The sequence below is a fragment of the Chanos chanos genome, chromosome 5 (assembly GCF_902362185.1).
Source record: "Chanos chanos chromosome 5, fChaCha1.1, whole genome shotgun sequence".
Classification (NCBI taxonomy): Eukaryota; Metazoa; Chordata; class Actinopteri; order Gonorynchiformes; family Chanidae; genus Chanos; species Chanos chanos.
In genome coordinates this window covers 8,978,138-8,998,799 of record NC_044499.1, presented here as the reverse complement: position 1 = coordinate 8,998,799, position 20,662 = coordinate 8,978,138, and the positions used below count along the sequence as shown (strand labels likewise).

The 20,662-nt window shown below is 38.7% G+C and overlaps 2 protein-coding genes across 3 annotated transcripts; one reads left to right on the top strand and one right to left on the bottom strand.

Moving 5' to 3' along the window:
- Positions 1–768: 768 nt before the first annotated feature.
- tcea1 (transcription elongation factor A (SII), 1) lies at positions 769–4,175 on the top strand. The gene is made up of 10 exons (XM_030775375.1): positions 769–895; positions 1,784–1,846; positions 1,947–2,052; positions 2,180–2,282; positions 2,479–2,624; positions 2,873–2,929; positions 3,173–3,327; positions 3,453–3,599; positions 3,702–3,773; positions 3,933–4,175. Exons 1-10 carry the CDS (start codon positions 821–823, stop codon positions 3,939–3,941), a joined length of 933 nt encoding a protein of 310 aa, XP_030631235.1. The 5' UTR covers positions 769–820; the 3' UTR covers positions 3,942–4,175.
- A 5,639-nt stretch (positions 4,176–9,814) lies between these two features.
- On the bottom strand, positions 9,815–19,412 carry rgs20 (regulator of G protein signaling 20). Of its 2 annotated transcripts, none has more exons than XM_030775614.1 (5): positions 19,284–19,412; positions 11,317–11,480; positions 10,797–10,886; positions 10,107–10,341; positions 9,815–10,003 (listed from the first exon to the last, which is right to left on the bottom strand). In XM_030775614.1, the coding sequence occupies exons 2-5, from the start codon at positions 11,475–11,477 to the stop codon at positions 9,815–9,817; spliced, it is 675 nt and encodes a 224-aa protein (XP_030631474.1). In that variant the 5' UTR covers positions 11,478–11,480; positions 19,284–19,412. The 2 variants fall into 2 exon arrangements, with proteins under 2 accessions (XP_030631474.1, XP_030631473.1); XM_030775613.1 differs by lacking the exon at positions 19,284–19,412 and adding an exon at positions 13,591–13,653.
- Between the last annotated feature and the right edge of the window lie 1,250 nt (positions 19,413–20,662).

Below are 20,662 nucleotides of genomic sequence, written 5' to 3'. Positions count from 1 at the left end.
GGGATACACTTACGATAAAATACTATTTTTATTCACCAGAATGATTTTTCATTTCTAACTGCAACAATCATATCATGAACAGATTTTGTGTGGTTGTACTCACAATAAAGATTTATGGGCCTATTGTGTTCTACTTTGGCCAGCTACTAGTCCGTGGGTTCCATCTAGTGGTTAATTGTGAAATTGTATCGCTTGAATTTCTCTCTCAGTCGCTCACGAACATAGTGCTTTTTACCTTGCGACAAGACAAACTAGTCCACGTTGAGTGTTTGTACAGCACATTAAACAATCCTCTGTTTTGATTAAAATGTTAAAACGAAGTGAACTCTATCGTACACTATTCTGCAATTTACTCGGTGATATGACGCTTTAATTGGGCTAATCGTCTACGCAAAAATGTAGTTATCAATCTGATGTCCGACCTGTCAAAATATGAATATCACACTAGCCTCTTTTGGGACAGTAATATTAAATGTGTTTTGTGAGTCAGTGCATAGACATACAGTACTGGTCTTCCATGTGTTCAAGAATCTAATATTATAAGTGAAAAATCTTGATAAATTCTAAGCAAAATTGGATATGTTTATAAACACACACATTCTAGAATCTGCCAGATCAACGGAGAGTCGTTCACTTCAAACACGACTTCTAGCTGATTGATTATCTTTCCTTGTTGCTACGATTAGTTGGGTCTGACTGTCTCAGCTAAGTGCTGTGTCTGTTTTGGACAGTCCGCTGCCGGTTTGTTGTGCGGTGTTGTGGCATCAACGGTCTTAACTTTTTAAATACTCTCTGCCTTTAAAAAAAACAAACATTCATAATGGGTAAAAAGGAGGAGGAAGAAGTAATTAGGATTGCAAAAAAGATGGATAAAATGGCGCAGAAGAAGAATGGGGTGAGGTGTTTTGTCATGAATGAAGTGTGTGTGTGTGTGATAACATTAGCCAAGCTAGCTAACTGATTAGCGAAGATATCCTTAAGCGAAACTATCCGTGCAGATAGGGTATCGACTTAATTTACGAACCTAGTTCCCATGGAATAGTTCTAAACTACTTATATTTTCCATTTCTGGTGATATGCACTTATTAATATTTGTAGACAGCAGTGGGTCAAATGACTATAGCCTAAGCCGCACAACTTGAGGGGGAAAGAGACGTTTCGTTTCGCTAAGCTAGTTGGCTACACTCAAAGCGGAGCTAATTAGCAAAGTTAGCTAAGGCCAGTAGCATACCTTGCTAGTGTTGACTTAAAAGTAACTGGGGCACCTACCACTTAGCAAGTTGACTAGCCTGTACCTACAGTGCAGTGATAGAGAACGAGCAAGTGTAGTTAGCGGTAGCAAAATAACTGCATTTTTTGCCAACAGCGGAGTTTACGGTCAAGTTGATGATTGTACGTGTGCCGTCGCCTGCTTTTGAGTCGTTTGACCAGAAATCTCAACGTTTGGCAGCGCCTGAGTAGGCTAGTGTTATTTGCTAGCAGCACTTAGCGCGGTAACTTCCATCGCTCTGGTTTTCTCCTTAGGAAAATGCTGAATGCAAGCATCGTTTTGCAATGCAGCACCAGAACCATGCTGCTCACTAAGTGACTAACAGTCTTGTATAGTCTAAACGTGTGTAGCCCATGTAGTAACAGGTTATGCAGTATGAGTTAGAGAACAAGTGGTTGCCCCTTGACATTCGCCCTTGCATGCTCATAGCTTGTTTAGCAAAATACACAACGAAAACAGACAAGCGTTGTGATGGAAATACAAGCTAACCACGACGCTATGATTCGTTTTCAGGCGGGCGCGCTGGATCTTCTCAAGGAGCTTAAGAATGTACCCATGACCCTGGAGCTACTTCAGGTAGTGTAAATGTGTTAATGGTGGCAGATGTCATATTTTCACGTGGTGCTTCTTTGATTACAGACATGAAATAATGACCTGAAAAATCTTTTATCTACAGTCAACCAGGATTGGGATGTCTGTGAATGCCATTCGTAAACAGAGCACAGATGAGGAGGTGACGTCGCTGGCAAAATCCTTGATCAAATCTTGGAAAAAGCTCTTGGGTGAGCTGTGCAGTATTTTTAAATAGAGACCGAACGAGGCGCTTCATGTGTTGCACGCAAGCTTGGATGGATATTGAACATGCTGTCACATGTTGAGATACTGAGTTTTGTTTTGCTGGGTTTGTAGATGAGCCAGGTGGTGGAGACAAATCCTCTGATGAGAGGAAGAAGGAGCCCACAACTCCAGTGGTGACTCCATCTCAAGACAGTCCTGAGCCAAGGGAGGAGAGGTATAACATTATTGAACAAAGTTTCTCTATGCTGCTTTCGGATATTTAATAACACAAACCCTCACAGAGATACCCTTAATGGGGCTCAGACTAAACCAGCAACTAATGCCAAGTTGTAATATCGTCTTTAAAAAAAAAAAAGTACGCTTGTTTTCATTATTTCTCTCTCTCTCACTCTCTCTCTCTTATGAAATAGTTCAAGCAGTAATTCAAGTAGTAAGAACGACAGTGTTGAGGTCACACCCAACACACTGATTTCCACCTTCCCTCGAGCACCGGGCACCTCTGACTCTGTCCGCATCAAATGCAGAGAAATGCTGTCCAACGCCCTGCAGACAGGAGGTAGGTCAATTAGTTTACATTTTCATTTACCATATAATGAATCTCTCATAATTTAGTCACTTGATTGAATAGTGCAGGTAGCAGGCAAGGTGTAAACATTTAAAGTTATGCGAGCGTAGTCCAGTGATGTATGTATGTAACAGTGTTTGACAGTTCATGAGAGCAACGTGTGACATGGCATCATAGTTTGTTTGGTTGTTTATTGTGTGACGTTGAGATTCCTTTGTCTTCCTCTGTTTTTCTGTTAGATGACTACATTACCATCGGAGCTGATTGTGATGAACTCGGAGCTCAGATTGAGGAATATATCCTTTTTTTTTTTCTTTTTTTTTTTATGGCAACTGTTCTCTTAGAGCTGGTGTGATGACAGTGAGAAAGGAATGACAGTTTTAAGTAGAATGTGGCAGTATTCTGTCTATATTGCCTCGTAAATAGTTGTTTTTATTTCTCCACACTTATGTATTAACATTTTCTACACAGCATCAGCCAATTTTGAGCCTTGTTATAATCCAACCGTATGTTAGTCTTCTTCTTTAACTGACTGCTACGCATCTTCCTGGAGTTCAAAAACACTGACATGAAATACAAGAACCGCGTACGAAGCCGAATCTCAAACCTTAAGGACCTCAAGAACCCCAACCTGCGGAGGAACGTACTGTGTGGAAACGTGCCTCCAGACCGCATCGCCAAAATGACCGCCGAGGTAGGTTTTTTTTTTTTTAATTGACGTTTTTAATTGGTTCAACTACAAAAACGTTCTTTTTTTCTATTATGTGGATCCTCTGTGAGTTCTGAGCGAAGTTTATGATGTAATAATTGTTTTTGAAGGAAATGGCGAGTGATGAGTTGAAAGAAATGCGTAAGAACTTGACCAAAGAAGCCATCAGGGATCACCAGATGGCCAGGACTGGCGGCACCCAAACTGACCTGTTCACCTGTGGGAAGTGCAAAAAGAAGAAATGTACCTACACTCAGGTAGGTGTTCAAAGCCGTGACTTGCTTGAAAATGCACATCTATCAGTTCACTTGGTGATGTATGGTTTTCTGAGTAATTTGTACGTATCTGGCTTTCCTCAGGTCCAGACTCGAAGCGCTGATGAGCCAATGACCACATTTGTCTTTTGCAATGAGTGCGGAAATCGGTGGAAGGTATGCTATGCTCTCTGTCTTCTATCTAGTGTATTGACTGGGAAGTTTTTCAGAAGTGACTGTTAACCCTTTACCCTTTTTTTTGTTGTCTTTGTTCACACAAAAGCATACGTCATGCAAAGCGGCGAGGTTAACGGTAACTCTAATGTGTTTTTACAGTTCTGCTGAAAATAGGAAGAACATTCTCTGTGTGCAGAGAAGTAGCTCAATTCCTGGACCAGGATTCTGTATCTCGTACAGATAGAACATCAAACTCCGTGGTACTCAGTGCACAGTTGCCACAACAGACGCCATCACCGTTTTAATTTGAATAGTTGGTCCACAAACATGTCCTGTGTTTTAACTTGACGTTTAGCTAGACTCTGCCTTTGGACTATGATCAATGTTTTTTTGTTTGTTTGTTTGTTTGGGTTTTTTTTTTTTTCCCCGTTTCCCCTGTTTATTTTATCATCACTTTTTTTTTATATATATATATATTCGCGTAGGTGACGATTTTAACAACATTCATCGGTAGACGTTGTTGCTTTGCCCTCATGAAAGGTATCATTTATTTAATTTGTTCTGTGAAGGTTGCCCAATAAATTTTAAAAGAAGAAATGCTTTAGATTTTTTTTTTTTTTTCTGTTGGGTGAATTTATGTTGAGGTTTAATTTGTTTATTTTATAAATATTTCCAGTTTGCTGCCCATTCACAACGATTTTCATATTTATGTGCATGTTAACTTCAGAAATGTTCCTGTTCACGTGTCTTTTTTTTTTTTTCTTTTTTTTTTTTGTCAACGGTAAAACATTTTGAATACAAAAATGGTTGGTAAATTACACACACTTCTTAGTGTCTTTTTTGTCGTGATATACTTTGACTTTTCCTCTTTCCCATAGAAACAGAGGTTCAAGTTTCTGTCAGCTCAAAACCTTGAATTTTGGAGCTTACACTGTAACTATGCTCATTTATATTGAACACCCACACAGTTATCCCATGAAAGTGAAAGATTAGTCTACGCTGAAGACTTGAACATATTGCTTGACACACACAGTCTGTTGCTCAGAATCTAGTTTATTGCTGTCTAACAGGTGTTTTTGGTCTGCCCATTCTGTTTAAAAAAAAATCTCCCAGCCAGCTGTATCACTTAAGCATGAATAACTTTTGTTAATAGTTTAACCTTTTAGTGTTTCCCATTAATATTGTTATGATTTATGGTACTGGCTGTAGTCAAAATTGAATATGCAAGGATGTTTTTTTTCATAGGGTTGCTGGTACAATGGTGAAAAGAACGTTTTCTAAAATTGACGTGAGTTTGGAAGTCAGACAAAGCCATGTTATTAATGCACAATGCAACAATACGCAATTCCTCATTTTGAATATCCAGGCTTTCCTTTCTTTCTTTCTTTCTTTCTTTCTTTTTGTTAAACTTGTGCAGGCTGTTTTTAGAACATAGCATTCACTGAATGTGAAGCCTTATCTCTAAAAACATGATGAAAAACTTAATTTGTCATTGTGTTTTGGAATATTCCTCTCAAAAAGCAAGATTCTGAGTGGAATCCTCTATTGAGAGTTACTATAATTTGAACAAAAACCTTGTTGGAAAAAGGCAGTGCCATGTAGGAGCATGTGGATACATTCACATGCTTGCCAAAAATGAACAATTTTACCCTGAAAGATTTGGACAATTTGATGCCCTCGTAAGAGTAGAGGAAAAAAATCCTTTATTTGGAGCAAAAAGAGAAAAAAGTCTCTCCGGCAGAATTCTTTTCCAAACGCATAACATCCCTTAAGTCACTTACTCTCTGCCCAAGAATAACAACAAGTTTTCTGACGTCTTTCGTGAGTTTGCAGAAATTCTTTACAATAATTTTTGTTCACTCTTTATCAGGAATTGCTAAAAGTCAGTCATATCTTGCAGTCAGTTTCTTGACTGCTGTCAGGAGGGCGGACATTAATGCACCTTGGGGATATGTCGGTTTTGGAATTCTTAATCTAAAGTTCCCGGAGAAGGCTTCTTGGCATAAAGCACAAGCTTTTGGGGATTTGTGTGAGACACAAGGTTTATTTTTCAAAATGAACTTCAGCTTTCTAAAAAAAATAAAAGGATAATAAACTGACAATAAGCTGAAATTTCATCTCATATGAGAGTAATTACAGATGCACATCTGCAAATACAAATAGCCTTTTGTTGGTTCTCGGAAAACTCTCCTGCCACATTATCATTGGATGTGACAGATGTTAGTAGCATTGTTTCTACCCAAAGATTCCAATTTATTCTTTACAGTTCCCCGCATCTGACCTCCTATGTTCTTCTTCTATCGAAACCATTTGTATAACTGCACAAGAAAGAGGCATCCTCCTTTTGGAAAGCCAACCGCGAGCATGAAGCGTAACAACAGGACTGTAAGCTTTTTGAGCTCTCAGCCTTTAAAACTGATCACAGTAATGTTCTCAGATTAATGATTGTATCTCTTCACATTATAACTTCAGTAATGTATAGCAGCACGTAACAATATCTCTGAGGAAAAACATTTCTGTTGGTAAAAAAAAAAAAAAAAAGATAGGATTACTTTAAGCATTTACATTATTACTGGTTAATCACATTTTCCTGAAGCGAAGGATCAGATCAGATTTATTTATTTATTTGTTTACTTCCTCTCGGTTTACGGGGCTTAAACGCAAAACTCTTTACTCCTTGGTTCCCGGTACTGTGCTTGAGACTTTCACACAGAACATGCGTGTGTCTTAGCGTGGTATTTACATTTCTTAGCCTCTACCCAATCACAGACGCTTTTGCTGCTTCACCTCCCCTTGAAGTCTTAACTAACCCTTTTGTGTTAGAAAGGACTGATTTAAATAACAAACAGCCTTGCGCTGATTATGTTTCTCCTATGCTCTTGAGCACATGAACGACGAACCGCGGGGCCGCGGCTGATGCAGTCTAAAAGGCGACCACCTTTTTCAACACATTTGACGATGAACGCTAATTTGTTTCTTCCATATACAGACAGCAAAATTGTAGTTCTCAAAAAGAAGAAAGACGTGATTCATTTTAGATGGTCTTTTTGTGTGTGTGTGTGTGTGTGTTTACGCGTACCAGTCTGGCTTAGAGAGAAATATAACAGAGTGGACAATGTGATCCATGGCTCTTTTGTGAGATTTGCAGGTGCATCCTCTCTACTACAGAAGAGGAGTGGGCAGTATCCCCATTATATTCAATTATAAACAGGGGAGACTGCAATCATTGCTTCATTATCCTACTCCTTGCCTTTGAATCAAAAATGTGACATTATATACCTGAAATCTGATATGTATAGCGCTATCACCCAAACATAAAAAAAAAAAAAAACCAAAAAACAAAATCTAAGTTTATACCGGATTATTACATATTGTCTTTTTCAGACCTGTGTTGCTTGCTTAGGATAATGCACATAAATTAACATTCTTTATTAAGATGTCACATGTCACTCTGCAATAAAGCAGCTGAGCAGATGCTTGAAAGACAGGCCCCGCAGAGTATTTCTATGCCCCTGATCCACAACTACTTGAGGTTTGAACTCATAAATACATGCATGACCTTTGATCTATTATAGAGATTACTTGTGTTTTACTTACTCGTGTTTCTCGCTCATCTTTGATGTCTAATGCTCCGTAAAGACACAGCTGTATTAGTTTTATCCCTCTATAGAAAGTTTAGGAGTCCACTGGGAAACAAAGGGTTGGGGTTTAAAACAATAAAGGCTGTTTTTACAGAGCAAATTCCAGAGGTTTTGCGGCAAAATTTAAAAAAAAAAAACATTGTTACTCACGGATCTCTTGCATCTTCATTCAAAAACGTTCAACCGAAAGATGTAAAATTATTGTGCTTTATTTTTATCTTAAAGAATCCAAATGCCCACAAATCATTGTTTTTTTTTTCTTAGTCGAATAAAAGAGAAGAAAGAACTAAACTGTTTACTGTAAACATTCACATATTATTAATTTAAAAATGTAGTCGTAAACTGATTGTAAAATAACACCTTCATATACTTAACAAAACAACAACGAAAGAAAAAAAAAACATTTATAGGCAGTATCACTCCAAACCATTGGCTTAGATTGTGTTTGAGGTTGATCTACATGGTGAATCCATCAGCTCAAATTGCACATATCAAGTAAGATTACTCTTTAGAGAAGTTGAAGTGCCACCATGAAAAACATGTTGGCAGACATATATCTGGACTCAGATCAACATGCCCAATGAATTGTCCTTTTCTTTGACTCTAAATGAAAACATGTACCTCTTCTCTTAAAATACATGAGATGAACCCAGTACTAATGATATATATATATAGATATAGATATTTTTTTTTAAAAAACAGACAATGAACAGTATTAAGTAAACTCAGGCCAAATCATCTAGCACATTGATCAAGGGCCCAGAGTCTATTTCTGTGGCAAGAGTTTTAATCAACTATTGCCATAAAAGAGATGTCACAAAATTGAATGTCAAGGCACTTCCCCAAATGAGGATCTTGTCTTTGAGTGACACAAAAGTCAGGCAACGTAGTAATTCACAGAACTAAAAGCAATAGTAAAAAAAAAAAAAGAAGAAGAAAATAAAAGAAGAAACTTGGCAACTCCAATTCTAGTTAGTGATATTGGAGGAAAGCTAGTTTTAACACAGTTTAGATGGATTTGGCTACATTGGTGTCACCTATTACTGAGTATCTTAGGAATACAACCTGTTTCACTCCATGTAAAAAGTGAATCAAAATAAACATTGAGCACCTGATCCTCTAGCCAAATAACTACTCTGTAAATCTCATCTATTCCTATTGACACTGCTAATGAAAGTAAAAATAAATAAATCAATCAATCAATAATACTTTAACAGTATGCACAACACCAATCTTTAGGCTATTCATAGTCCACAATTTCTTTGGGTATAGGAACATGAAAAGCATTTTTTGTGTGTGTTTGTGTGAGTAACAATATGATTCAGTGATTATAAAGGACAACCAAATCTCTCTGTAAATTCAAGAATTAAAACAAGTTCCACACATTGGAAAGTACTTACAGCCAGTAAGATTTTTTTTTTTTAAGATTTTGCTTTTAAAACAAAACATTTTCATCCATTTTCATCTGCCTTGTGAGATAATGTTACCTACCCCTAGCTTAATTTTTTTTTTTTGCCATAAATAGTTCCCTTTAAAATATGTTAAATTTTAACACTTTACTTTTGAAAATTGTAAGAATTCTAAATTTAACCCAGCTGTTGCCTTTAATACTGATAAAAAAAAAAAAGAAATACAAAAATACTCATGGTATGACAGTATGGTCTTGTCAGTGCCAATTGGAGGTGCCAAGTCAGTTTGACAGGGAGAAAATGATGATGTATGCAGCCGAACAGGACTTTCTACGAGAGTTTAAAAGTTACAGTACCCCACTGAGCTGCCTGCAGGTAGCATTGATGTGTTGCCTTGACTTGAGCTTTGATTCTCATACGCAGTGTTCAGAAGTGGGCACTTCCTGTTACACAAGATTCCCTTTTCACTAAATATTGTCAGACAAGAAAAAAACAATGCTGAGGAAATGTACTATAATATATATATATATATAGAGAGAGAGAGATAGAGAGCCCATAATGAGCATCACTTTTTCCTCCAAACAATAATACAAAAAATATAGTAAGAAACAATAAAATAACAAAAAAAATTCAAACACAAATAAAATAGATTATTATTATTTTAAAAAACATTAAAACACACTGATAATCCTTTGGAGTGTCTTGCTATGTTGATCTGTAGCAGTACTTGTGGTGTCGAGCCCTCAGGAGATTTGAGACATTTTTTTTTTTTTAATCCAGAGACCTGGAAACCTGAGTGTCTTTTTTTTTTTTTATCAGGTACAGATCGGTATAGCATTTAAATCCCTGGGAGGACCCAAATCAGGGGTCCATTTAAATATTTTCAACACAAAGAGAATGTGATAACCGAAAAAAAAAAAAGATGAATGGATGGGGCGGGGGGGGGGGGGGGGGGGGGGGGGGGGGGGGGGTTGGTGAGAATCACAGAGACCTAGGATTCCGGAGACTGCTCAGAAAGGCTCTTGAGCAGGTTTTTGTATACTGGGGAGTTCATGAAGCGTGGGTACGAGTCTCTTTGCATTAGCGTGTAGATCTGGAGCTGGGCATCATCAAAGGTGTGGGACGTGGGCTCCAGCATATTTCGGTTGATCACCTCTCGGACCCTGGAGTCGAGGCTCACCTGAAAGGGAGCGTTAAAAACACGTCCCAATTTGATTTGAATGTGGTTAACATTATTCTAACATTTGTCGTGTATATATATACCAACACGCAGACATACAAACCTCTTTGGGTGAGAGAATAGAAATGTAGTCTTCATATATAAGCCTCGCCTTCTCCTCAATAATGGTCTTATTGGTTTCTTTGCTGAACTCCTCACAGGCCAGCCAAAAAAGCATGTTCTCCTCACTGAATTCAGTACGCAGAAACTGCCGGAAGGCACTCCTGCCAGCAGGGCAACGCATCAGCTTGTCAAAGGATTGTCCCCATGAGCGGACCTCCTCCACAGTGGGTTTTGGACTGTCAGAGATAACAGTACGCTGTGTCATTGGGTGTACATCAGTTAGTGTGGTTTAACTCTGACAAACCTGCCAACAGTCACTGAAATACCTCTAATTTCTTTTCACCTTAGGGACACATGAAAGGTTCTTGATTAGTGAACTGGCTGAAAAGTGAGCACATGCATTATAGATTTTAGACATTTTTGCTTCCTAATTACCTCCTCAAGAAGCATTATAAATACAACACTAAACATATGGACATCGACAATATCCTTAAAACAACAGGAAAAATGATCAGGAGCATGATATGACCATGCACAGCACTTCTGTTTTATACCATTAGAAATTTTTTATTTCACTTCTACCTCTATTTTTTAACACTTAACAACGCCAATAACTCAGAAACTCATCAAGAGCTGACTCAAACAAAACTTTTCAGATGGAAATGAAGGAGCAAAAGGTGAGATGACTGACCTGTCCTCGATTTCTCCTGTCCCTTCCCCTTTAACATCGTAGGAGGCTCTCCTGTTCCTGTTCTCTCTGTCTTCATTCCTAACAGTGAGACTGCAAGGTAGTAAACACATCATGATCCCAAGACAGAGTAAACAGAGAGCATAAGGAGGCCTTCAGGCAGCTTTTGGCAGGCATTTAGTTCAATTCTCTTGACCTTTAAGCACTATCTTCAAAATCCTCTACTGTGAGCAACATATGACTGTCTTAGCACGCTTGCTGATGCTCATATGTGATCTCACAGCAGCGCGAAGGCAGCGGACATGCTTTAAGATGATCAACATGATCAGCACTCGCTCCGAGAGATGTGTTGAACATGCTTCAATGATTCTAAAAGAAGCTTTTCCCCAGGTTTGTTAAAACGAGCTCATGCTGGTGGTATCTGAAACTGTCCTTTCTGTAAGGCAGCAGGTAGGTCGATACATGCAGAGTGAATAGCATTAGTGCATTGCGATGTGAGGGAATGAAAAAACGGTGCTCATACCAAGAGCAGCTGCAGCAGCAGCACCAGCAGAAGCAGCAGGCGTTGGAGCCACGGTTCCCCTGGCCCTGCTGGTCCTGCTGGGTCGGTGCAGTGCCCCCCGCCACCGACTCCTGCTGCACCGACATCTGCCTCTTTCGCATCTCCATCCGCTCTGATCCCATGGGCTACGAAAGAGAGAGAGAGAGAGAGAGAGAGAGAGAGAGAGAGAGAGAATACGCCACTGAGACAGACCCGGCATCGTCGGAGAACGCACGCAAAAACCGTACCACCACATACAGAAACCTCTCTTACCGAAGGCCTCACCCCACACACACACACACAACCGAAGTAGTCACGACTCAAAAAGAGCGGTCTTACAGATGGGACTTCGGGACTATTCAGAGAAGTTTCATGCAGAGTAGACGTCGACGGAAAAAACGACCCAGGACAAATTTATCACTCACCACGCAATGCTCGATGCAGAATCTTGGATCTTTCCATCTCCTTGCATCTTATATAGAGCGTTTAGTGTTATGTTTGGTGAGGATATAACAAAAGGGATAGTTTTTGATTGTCAGAGCAGTCAAGTGGAGGCAGGTCAAAGGTAATTTAAATGTATTTTGCACCCATGTGCAATATGCGGCCATAGCCTGAGGCCCCACCGAAACCACACTTAACAGAAATTGAGAAGTGTGGAAATTATCTCTGTCAAATATGAACACGTTTTGATTTTTAAAATTCTCGGAGCCGCTCTGACTCGTCTCAGGCTTGTTTTAAGCATGTCCTCAAGCACCCCGGATGCGATATATTTTCTGCCGTTCTGAAAATAGGGAGGACCAAGCATGACAGCACTGCCTTTACATTATCAGTGCGACGATACAGTTAAACGAAACAGATCAAAGGTACAATATTATGTAGTGACTGGTTAGTCATCTGGACTTAAATGTCTTGAATAGAGAAAATGGTCATAAATAGAGGATACTGATGTGAGAGAGGAAATGTAACACATTAAGATAATTGGCGATATGTCTGTGCGGTTCTCAGTGAGTGAATATATCTGAAGGATCATGCTGATGCATGGGGCAAAAATATTTTTCAAAATTAACGCCTTTCTTTCTTCTTCTTTTTCTTTTTTTTTTTCTTTTGCAAAGGTGTGAAGCAGAACAGACAACACGGTTCCCTCAGGTTTCTCCCTTTTCATTATGTCAAATGTGCTTATTGCACAGTAAATTTAAACTTGTGTTGTCATGTGGGTGGGCTTTAGCTGTTTCATATCAGCTCACATTCTGCTAAGCTTTCTGGTTCTGTTTCCACTGCAGTAAGCTTTAAGGCCTCCTCAGCTCTGTAATGAAGCAATCCAGTGTACTCACATACATGCATGTGTAGGCCTGCCATTCACTTTACAGCCAAATATTACAACTGGTTGTCAACTAAATGAATTACAATGTACATAACCCAAAACTACATAATTAAGGAAATCAGATTCCCACATTAAGAGAGAGAGAGAGAGAGAGAGAGAGAGAGAGAACAGATGGATGATGGATGATTGAGAGCCACATCGATCAGAACCTAAACAGAAACTCAAGGCAATCACTGTAAACCAAAGGAATCACTGCCAATTCTTAAATTCCTCTCATGAGGAAGAGCACGATGTAAAAATGTTAGAATATTTGGTGATGGGTGGAGGGGGCGGGGGGCAAAAGGCGCAGCACGTATCCAACTGCAGTCGGATCTCTTTATCACAGTCATTCAATGCATATGAAATGATTTAGCAGGATTACATATTCATCCAAACGAAGCAAAGATTCGAAAAGCTCATAAAATTTAAGGTTAAACGTCCGTTCATTCACAATTCGGTCCGAGAGCCGATGAGTATGTTTGTACTCAAAGTGGTTGACAGAAAATAGCCCGATATGGCTCGCTTCATTTTAGGCGATGCGAAACAAGGAAAAAAATCACATTGAAAAATTTCGAAGGTTATAGCATCAATCACTCCACTAAACTGCCCTGTAAATAAAAAGAAAGGCTGTAATAGCCGATGCGCAAAGTCGAATTCAATTTCATTGAAAAAGATGCACAGTGTTATCATCGCATATCATTGCATTAGAAAGTGCCACCATGAAGAACGGCTACAATACCGCTCTATCGCCCAGGACAACCACCGAAAAGACATTTCTCTGAGAGGAACCGTGTATCTCAATTATGACATGCCATTTTCCACAATTAAAATCAATGTGATCTTCTCGGATGATATATTGCTCATTTAAATATACATTATCTGATGCCAATACTTACAATTTCACCATGTATGCCCAGAGATAAGAGGTAATTCTTTGCCTTGATTACATCCGTTGGCATAAGGATTTTTTTAAGACCGGCTGCTTTCTGTCAATGCGCATGCGTTCCCTTTGCAAGTTGGTAGTGGCAGCGCAAATCCTCTGAATGCCACTGATCTATGGCCCCTACGTTACTCCTGTGCGCAACAAATTTCTGGGAATCATATCCACATTTCCGATGTAAAAGAGACAAACATTCTAACATCGCACCTTTTAGAGTGAATCATTACGGACCCACCATCATCAGGTTTCGAGCAGTAAATTGTAGCTTTTACCTTGTCCATAAAAATGGTGCTCTGATGGATTGAGCATCATTGCCTTGGCTTACGAAAAATGTAAGAAATAGAATAAAATAATACGAAAATTAAACCGTTTGTTCTATCACTCCATATGTAGATTAAACTGAAACAGATCACATTGAGTCATATGAAGACTATTCGGAAGATAAACAGAGATATTAAATTTGTTTTCGATGAGTAATTTCTTTTACATTGACAAGTGATGCTGAAAGTGAGCATGGAGGGGGAGGGGGTTAACAGGTCAATATCCTCGTGCAAAGGTCACGGTAAGTTCACACAGTCAGGATGAAAATATCTAAAATAGTAAAATTGTCATTCCCCTCTGAGGTATCATCCTTGAGATAATCTGTTTTTTTTATTATACAAAAGTCCCACACTGACATCTGCTGGATATATAACATCTGCTGAATATATAGTGTAGTACAAGACACAGTGCATGCAGTAACAACATATTATAAGATAATCAAAAAACAGATAGAGCTTATAAAATGGGCTGTAATATTTACATTAATGTGTATGAGAACACGTCTTTACATTGTCATGTTTTTCCTTTTGCGTGTCCTGGTCTCCGAGATAAACCCCTCATATGCAATTTGAAGAGCCGTGAAGCGAGGATTTCTTTAAAGTCACTAGATATTAGATTTAAGCACAAACGCTAGGTGGCACTGTGGGCACATATGATTTTTACACTTCAAGTCTAATGTCCTAACCATCGTTGGAGGTACAAGTTTTTCTTCTCTCACTATGCGAAATAAATATAGAAAGCATGATGAGGGATTTAATGTACCCACTTGTGTCTTACTGAAATAAGTCCTACAGGCTCAAAATCAACTGTGATCTGTGAGGTTCAAGCAGACCCGAAGAAAAAGCTTTCGGGAACTAAATGGAAAGAGCTACCTGAAACGAAGCAGTCGACCAGTTGTCAATCTCAGTTCAGCGCGGAGTACTGTTCAAGGAACGTGCTTCCATATTTGGTGCGCAGGCGTAATTTATGTATATAACGTTATAATTTTGGTGTTCTTTGCTTTGTTTTCTGACACATACCACATCAGAAAACAACAGAGTATGTTTTTAATTATTTCCACTGGAAATAAAAGCACTTTAGATCTCGTTCAAAGGGGTGCCTTTTGGTTGGGTAATTAAAAAAAAAAAAAAAGAAAGTGAGTAAAATGACAAAGGTTGAAAATACCAAAGAAATTAACAAGCCCCTTTTTCTTGCTGCAGGTGAAGTTCTATGATCTGAGACGATCATTGAATCATGGCTCAACAAACATGGAACACAGAGTCTTTCATCTTAACAGTCAAAACATTCTGATTCTATATTTCAACAGTCTACTTAGTGTTGATGCAGACTATCTGCACTGTACAAATGACATGATAACAAATGTTTGCGTATTGAAATCAAAAAGAGGAAGAGCAGGACGAGATGACGTGTTACTATCTGGTATGTTTTCTGTAATGGATGAATGTGATTTGGCTACATTCATCAACTTTCAGACCTTTTTTGAAATCCCTCGGAAACAACGATTGATAGACTGATCATAATAATATGCAGCACTCAATCTTTTCAATTAGTGAAAAAAAAAAGCCGTTGAAAAAGTATTGCTTTTCTGGTATGCAGCACAACAAGTCTTCGGAATTGTCCCTTTCAGGCAACCAGCACATCACAGCTGAATAATCAAAGCAGTAATGGGTGAAATTCAATGACAAAGCTAGCGGGCGAGAAAAAGGCGTTGGCTAACATTGGTTGGTGAGGGAGATTAAACCATTTTAGTGCCACCTAAAGACCTGGTCTGGGTCAGCACCACGGACAGCACCTTCCTCCACATTGTATTACATGGTGAAAAAGACAAACGACCTTTACATGACGACAAACTAGTTTTTTATACTAAAAAAACTCTATAAATCCAAGCGGCATAGATTATTTGTTTCAATCAAAACATGTAATTAACAGACTGACTGAGTCATCATGCCGATGTTCACTTGGCCTTGGCAATTAATACTGTAGTTTTAAAAGGATGGACAATCCAAACCATGTCTAGTTTTCGTCTAACTATCACTGGGTCTATATTGTCATAAATTCATATTGCTAAAGTGGTGTTGTCTTTTTTTGTTAAAGTTTTGGTTGCCTACATGTTATACATATGTAATAATCAGGCTTTGATGATGGAAATATAGGGTTCTCTTACGGCTGCTAAAATAATAGTCTGATGGGTTTGATTTTATACTGCTCCATGGATAAATAAGCATTGTTATTACAAACAGGTGTGGATCACTGTTGATATTTGTTACAGCTTTTGAGCCCTCTCTCTCTCTCTCTCTCTCTCCCTCTCTCTTTCTTTCTTTCTGTCTGTCTCTCTGTCTCTGTCTGTCTCTCTCTCTCTCTCTCTCTCTGTGTGTGTGTGTGTGTGTGTGTGTGTGTGTGTGAGTGTGTGTGAGTGTATGTGGGTGATTGGATGAACGTGGTCCACTGGGTGCTGGATTGGTTAAAGTTCCTGCCTACACATCATTACCAAGATCCTGCCAACCACTGGACATACATGCCAGCTAATGCAGGAAACTTGGATATAAAAACCCTCTCCCTCAAACCTGCCCTGCTTCAGCCTCTTATCCTATTGTGCACTGTGCTTTTGGATATTGTCAAGTATTTGTCCACAGGTTGTGAATGGGTTAGCCCTTGATGGCTGTGTATGTCTGTGTGCTTTGTGTTCCAAGGTAATTATAGCCATTTTGTGTTTTCCCATTTCGCTCCTGCAAATATCTGCAATATTTGTACCCCTGCACTCACACTTAGTTTTCTGTTACGTATTAGTCTATCGGGTTTACTGGTGGTTGGTTTTGTTTGTTTATTTTTTTCTTGACAGAAGTTTAGTTTTAGCATAGTTAGGTTTTCTAGCAGACATTACTTTGGACCTGCCCTTTATCTTTTCTGGGTGTAGCTTAATTATTGTGTAATGTTATGCAACAGTTTAGTTAGAACATATTGCGTTATATATTTTTCTTTGTTGGCACATCAAACTTGTAAATAGCTCATCTTGTCGTCTATAAAGTGTAAATATTCTGTAAAACATGCCTCTCATTCTCCATTTAAATTTCATGTTTTTCTGTTTTGTTTTGTTTTGTTTCTGTCTGTTGCCTTACTTGTCATTTAATTGTGTAACTCCCCTTAGTCCTAGCTGACACTCTTGGGTTTGAAACAGTATTTAATGCTAGAGTGTGGGTGATTCTTGGGTGCTCCAGCAAACCCACAAACCAATCTGGAACAACACAATGATTTTACATCTCCCAACAAAACCATGTACTAACATAATAATGATTCAGAGTAAGCAAATGATTCCTTATGGAGACATGATTCCATGTGTTTGCCAAACTGGATTTATCAAAGTGTGAAAATGCTTCAAAATTAAGTACATATTAAGTGAAGGTGACATTTATTTGCCTATCTATTGCTATTATTTTTCTGTCTTCCAGATTTTAGAAGGGACATTGGGCTAGTGATTTGTAATAATTCTTTACATCCATGAGTCCACTTTGTTTACCATTGGGCCAAAGTTTTTGTATGAAATTACCTTGTACTAGACTCTCTTCCAAAACAATAACTCATGTGTGAATTGATTGTAAGCTGGTCTTCTTGACCTTTCTGGTAATTGCCCTCCTGGAGCTGTTTACTGGGTAGTTGTGTGCATTCAAAGGGATCAAGGCCTGGCAATGAGGTTCATGCCATTTTGAAAATTGATTGCAACACAAAGCCTCTAAAATTTAAATTTAGTATTCCAAAGTTTTTCAGGAATGTGAGGTCAACAACTCAACAAGTCAACAAGAAATTGTAGGAGCACTACATCATATCACATCTGTTAGTACATTAACATGATATGATCCATTGCTGGCTGTTTAAGAGATATAGTTGGCAAATTTAGGTAATGTTAGCTTTTATTTGTAGTGCTTTGCCTGAACAGTAACTCTAATGGCATATACAGCTAACACACACAGTCATAGGATTAACATGAAGTTTAATGAGAGAGAACTTCTCATATGGGCAAACTGACATACTGGGTGAGATACACAGGAAGAGCAGTATGGTGATGACGGGTTATTTAGTGTGCATAGTCGTATACCGTCTGCAAGCACTTCATTCCGCGGCATACACCCACGGTCCCCTGGCCACACTTTTAATCCAAACCTACTCACAGCACAACCAACTGGAACACAACAACACATCCTGATCTCAAATGCTTTGCCAAGAATCGGACAGTTGAGGAAGTCTTGCTTTAGTCTGTCGCCATGAATAGTAAATCTGTGGTGTTTCTATCCAAGTACTGAGTAATCCCCATTTGTCCGTTATCTATAAATAACTTGTCTACAAACCCCTGAGTAAAATTACATATAGAGACGCTGAATCTCTCTTCATACATTAAGAGCACTATTTTACTCTTTTAATGCAAAACCCCAGTTTTAACAAGTCAGATGTTATGAAGTACAGTAAAGACTTTAAAGTTTTAGGGCTAAGTTACTGGGCATATGCCACATAACACATAGGGCTATTTTTATGCCAAACAACAAAGTGCCCTGTAAATGCTGTACGCTACCCAAATAGTTATGCAACTGAACAGCTGACATTATTTAATTAGTTTACTGTGTTTCTGTCAGGAAGTGCCACCACAAATAACGTAATTAAAACCTCTAAACTATAATATACGGACATTATCATAAATATTTTCATTTCTACAAATATACATTTTTTTTTATTATTAATAGGCTAAGGAGTAGGTGTTTCCAAGAAGGCCACATGACAACAACCTCTTGATCTTGAGGTCATCCACCTGTTGTATTGGCCATGTGGGTATCATGCTTGGACAAACGTACCCCACTTTCTGATTTTTTCTTTTATAATAGACATGTAAATTAGTGATATAATTTACATGAATCTTAATTGCCTTCCTTTTTTACCCATAAACTACTTTAATGTAGCCTATTTTTTCTGAAAATAATACTTGATAATGTTGATAATCACTAGATACCAACCCTAATTTTTTCCACTACACTGGATTAGAGTTGTCTGCCATGCTTCTAAGACATCATTGTAGTAAGAGTTTTAAAGATCATGACCACAACTACGGATAAATACATAGATATGTGTTGTATTTCACTGTACTTTTTAGTTTTTCATAATGTGATGTTCAAATAGCGTACTAAAATGCTTTGCAAACATGGACATTGTTCAGTTCTAAAGGCCTAGTTGTAGTTTACAATTACTTAGAAAATTCATCTTTGTAAGCATCGTGGGTGAATGTGTCATTGTTATCATGCTTATGATTTTGGTTCCGTTGCTATTTATTGAATAGTGTAGTCTTACCTGGGCAGATATGACATCCCCTGTTCTTTTCTCTCCCTGTTCGTGCTCATTGTCACTGTCATAGTTGCCTGAAGCTAGGTAACCCTCACTGCGCCGACAGGCAAAGAGTAGCCTTCGTGACCGTGCCCACATCAAGGAGGGACCGTGGTGCTGAAAGTCTATTAGAGCAGGAGAGGCCAAAGCTTCCCACCATCCGACAACCCCACTACAAGGCATGCTCCGTCAGATGTCTATCCATGCGGCCAGTCTGATGGAAAGTTGTCAGGGAAATGGAACAGAACAGAATTCTTTGGCCGGGTCACATCACTGAATCATTCTGCAAGCTAAAACTTGGGTAACACTCCGGATGTGCTTGGTATCTTTATAGTGGAAAGGGCAGACAAGGATTATGGCTGCACCTCCCATCAAACACAAGCCTGATCCCTCTGCGGTTGTAGTTTAGTGCCTCTCACCGGCTTAGTGCTGATTAGAGAGAGGGAGAGAGAGAGAGAGAGAGAGAGAGAGAGAGAGAGAGAGAGAGAGAACAGCATGTAATTTCTGAATTTCTGACTTCTGAATTATAAGTTTCTGATGCCAAAGTCTGATGTATTCAATCTGTATGTCTACCAGAGAGCAGGCACACACGGATTTCTACATGCTGGACAACATTTAGAAATGTGATACAAATGTCTTCTATGAGCAGTCGAAATTTAAACACGCAGAATTCAGACACATAATGCTTCAATTCTGATTCACACATCAGCCTGTAAGTTCAGGTATCAGTGCTCCAGTAACTCCACTTGGTTGTTGCCTTAATATCTTTACACCTACAGGGGCATTTTTTTTTTTTTTTTTCAGCTCACATGACACCATCACATGATAGTCTCATGACGTAATGTTGCGGTCTGTCAGCTGAGGGGACAGCAGGTAAGCAAACCAAGAAGCTTTCTGTGTTTCTAGTTTTTAATTGAACTTTGAATTAATTTGACAACTGCTGTACAACTGTCCCCACATTCTGAATTGATTTTAACCATATTATATGTTTATTGTCTCTTTGCCACATTAATATATATGGATGATAATATAACTGATTAGCTAACCTTGCTAGCGCTTAGGTCTGGCTTTCCAAGATCAGCGCTTAGATCTGTTTTTTCAAGATTTATGTCCGAGACTCAGGCACATTATTTTCATTTCCGGACATTTTAAAACAAGATTTCCTCAGGATAGTATTATAGCTCGGTAGCATAGCACAGGAAAGCCGTAATGTCTTGTTAAGCTAGCTAGCTACCCCGCTGCCAGTTAAGGGTTGTATTGCTAGCTTAGTCAAGTTATGCTAGCATGCAAACCCCTTTGGTAAAGTCAGTTTGTGGTGTTAGAGACTTGTTTTACCAATTGTGTCG